Source organism: Suricata suricatta, chromosome 15 (genome assembly GCF_006229205.1).
Source record: "Suricata suricatta isolate VVHF042 chromosome 15, meerkat_22Aug2017_6uvM2_HiC, whole genome shotgun sequence".
Lineage (NCBI taxonomy): Eukaryota > Metazoa > Chordata > Mammalia > Carnivora > Herpestidae > Suricata > Suricata suricatta.
In genome coordinates, this window is record NC_043714.1 from 7,701,618 (window position 1) to 7,703,612 (window position 1,995).

At 55.9% G+C, this 1,995-nt stretch overlaps 1 protein-coding gene across 1 annotated transcript; it reads right to left on the minus strand.

Moving 5' to 3' along the window:
- Nucleotides 1–480: 480 nt before the first annotated feature.
- Nucleotides 481–1,598, minus strand: MOS (MOS proto-oncogene, serine/threonine kinase). Its single transcript, XM_029924072.1, has one exon. The coding sequence runs from the start codon at nt 1,536–1,538 to the stop codon at nt 492–494; it is 1,047 nt and encodes a 348-aa protein (XP_029779932.1). The 5' UTR covers nt 1,539–1,598; the 3' UTR covers nt 481–491.
- Between the last annotated feature and the right edge of the window lie 397 nt (nt 1,599–1,995).

Consider the following 1,995-nt stretch of genomic DNA (forward strand, 5'->3'; position numbering starts at 1 on the left):
AGTAGGGGACTGTGGAAGGAAGCATGCTTGCTGAGAAAGCAAAGTGTTGGACTCTCTAAGGGAGTAAGGTTAGTTATTAACGATAGTAAGACGACTACTAGATTTGTAGTTGTGCTGCTGGTCTTAGAAAAGGTATTGCAGGGGTGCCTGGGTGGCTCAGTCGGTTAAGCACGGACTCTTGATTTCGGCTCAGGTCATGATCTCATGGTTCATGAGTTCATGCCCCGGGGACCAGCTCTGCTCAGAGAGCCTGCTTGGGATTCTCTCTTCCTCTCTCTCTCTGCCCCTCCTTGCCTCTCTCTCTCTCTCTCTCTCTCTCTCTCAAAAATAAATAAGTTTAAAGAAAAAGAAAAGGTATTGGAGACAAAAAAGAAGTTTTTAATACCTTTATTTTCTAAAAACCCATCCAGCAAATACGTTTTTTCCACATGGCCACGTCTTTAAAAACGAGTAGAAACAAAGACAAAGCTTATCTTGGTACAGGCCGAGAGTCAGCCAAATTCAGCTCTTAAGGAGTTAAGGTCAACCAAGAGGAGCACTGCACTTGGCCGCTGCGAAGCACTGGCCCTCCAGCAGCACTGGATGACCTTGGCCAGTCGTTCCCCAGCGACGGAGTCCGTGAAGACAGCCGCCGACAGAGATGGCCGAAGCTCGTGGGCCACCACGGCGTAGAGCACGTACTGCCGCTCGCCTGCGTACGGCGCCGCCTTGGTGGTCATTTGCCAGAGCGTGATGGCGAAGGAATAGATGTCCGCTTTGGGCGTCACGGGCTCTCCTTTCAGGAGCTCCGGGGCTCGGTGGGTGTAGGTGCCCCCCAGGGGGTAGGGACGAGCCTGCAAGCACAGCCGATCCTCCAGCTTCTCGGAGCAACCAAAGTCACCGATTTTGCAGACGTCCTGCTCACTGATGAGTATGTTAGCAGGCTTCAGGTCCAAGTGCACGATGCTTTGCGAGTGAAGGAAAAGCAGGCCGTTCACAATATCTAGCGAATACTTAAGACACTTCCCCACATTTAATTGGTCTCCGGCACGGCAGTGAGGCTCTGCGTCCTCCTCAGGGCAGCCAGTGGCGCCGTAGATGACTTGGTGTAAGGTGACATTGCCCCCAAACTCCATGATGATGGTGCCCAGGCTGTTCGAGCCCGCGGGTGTGCACGTGCTGGCGGCCACCACCTGCACGATGTTGTCGTGGCGAAGCCTCGCGATGTTGAGCTCCGCCCAGAAGCTGCGCTGCGACGCCGCTCGGTTCTTGGTGCACCTGTTCACTTGCTTCACGGCCACCAGAACGCCGTGGTAAGTCGCCTTGTACACGGAGCCAAACCCGCCGGCCCCCAGCCTCCGCAGGAAGCGCACCTGCTCCCAGTCGATGGAGCACCAGGCAAGCCGGCGGGGGAGCCGCGGGGCCCTGGGAGGACTGCCCCCCAGCAAGGGCCTCCCTGCCCTGCCCGGGAGCTCGGAAGGGCTGCTGCAAGGCCGCGCGTCCACCGACGGCGACAACTCGCTGGGGAGGTACCTGCGCCGGGGAAGAGGGGAGGGCATCGCGTCTTCCGCGTGGGCCCCAGAGCGACTCCGGGGAGCGAGAAGGGAAGGGAAAGGCCCGGGGGTCTCAAAGCATCGCTGACTACACCTCGTCTCCACCCAGCGCTTTTCTCCTCTTCCTTCATTTCCCACCAACGAGACGCATCTGCGGTGTAATCAGCAAGCGTTTTTATCAGAAGTGGGGAAACAATCCGAATGAAGCACAGCCCTCCTTTTCAAATGACAGTATTTCCCTTCCAGGCTTCAAGTGACTTCTTGGGAAAACAAGCTCTTGGCTGAGACCAGATAAACAGCACGGAGCTGCTCGCGGGCTCACCCCTTTTGCCCCCAGTATTTCCTTAATTATAATAAAACCGGCGCCCCCCCACCCCCAGTGTCATTCGCTCAACATGATCAGTTTTCGGACTAAAGAGACCACAATAGTGCAATTATTTCACACTTTGCAGGCTGCAATGAT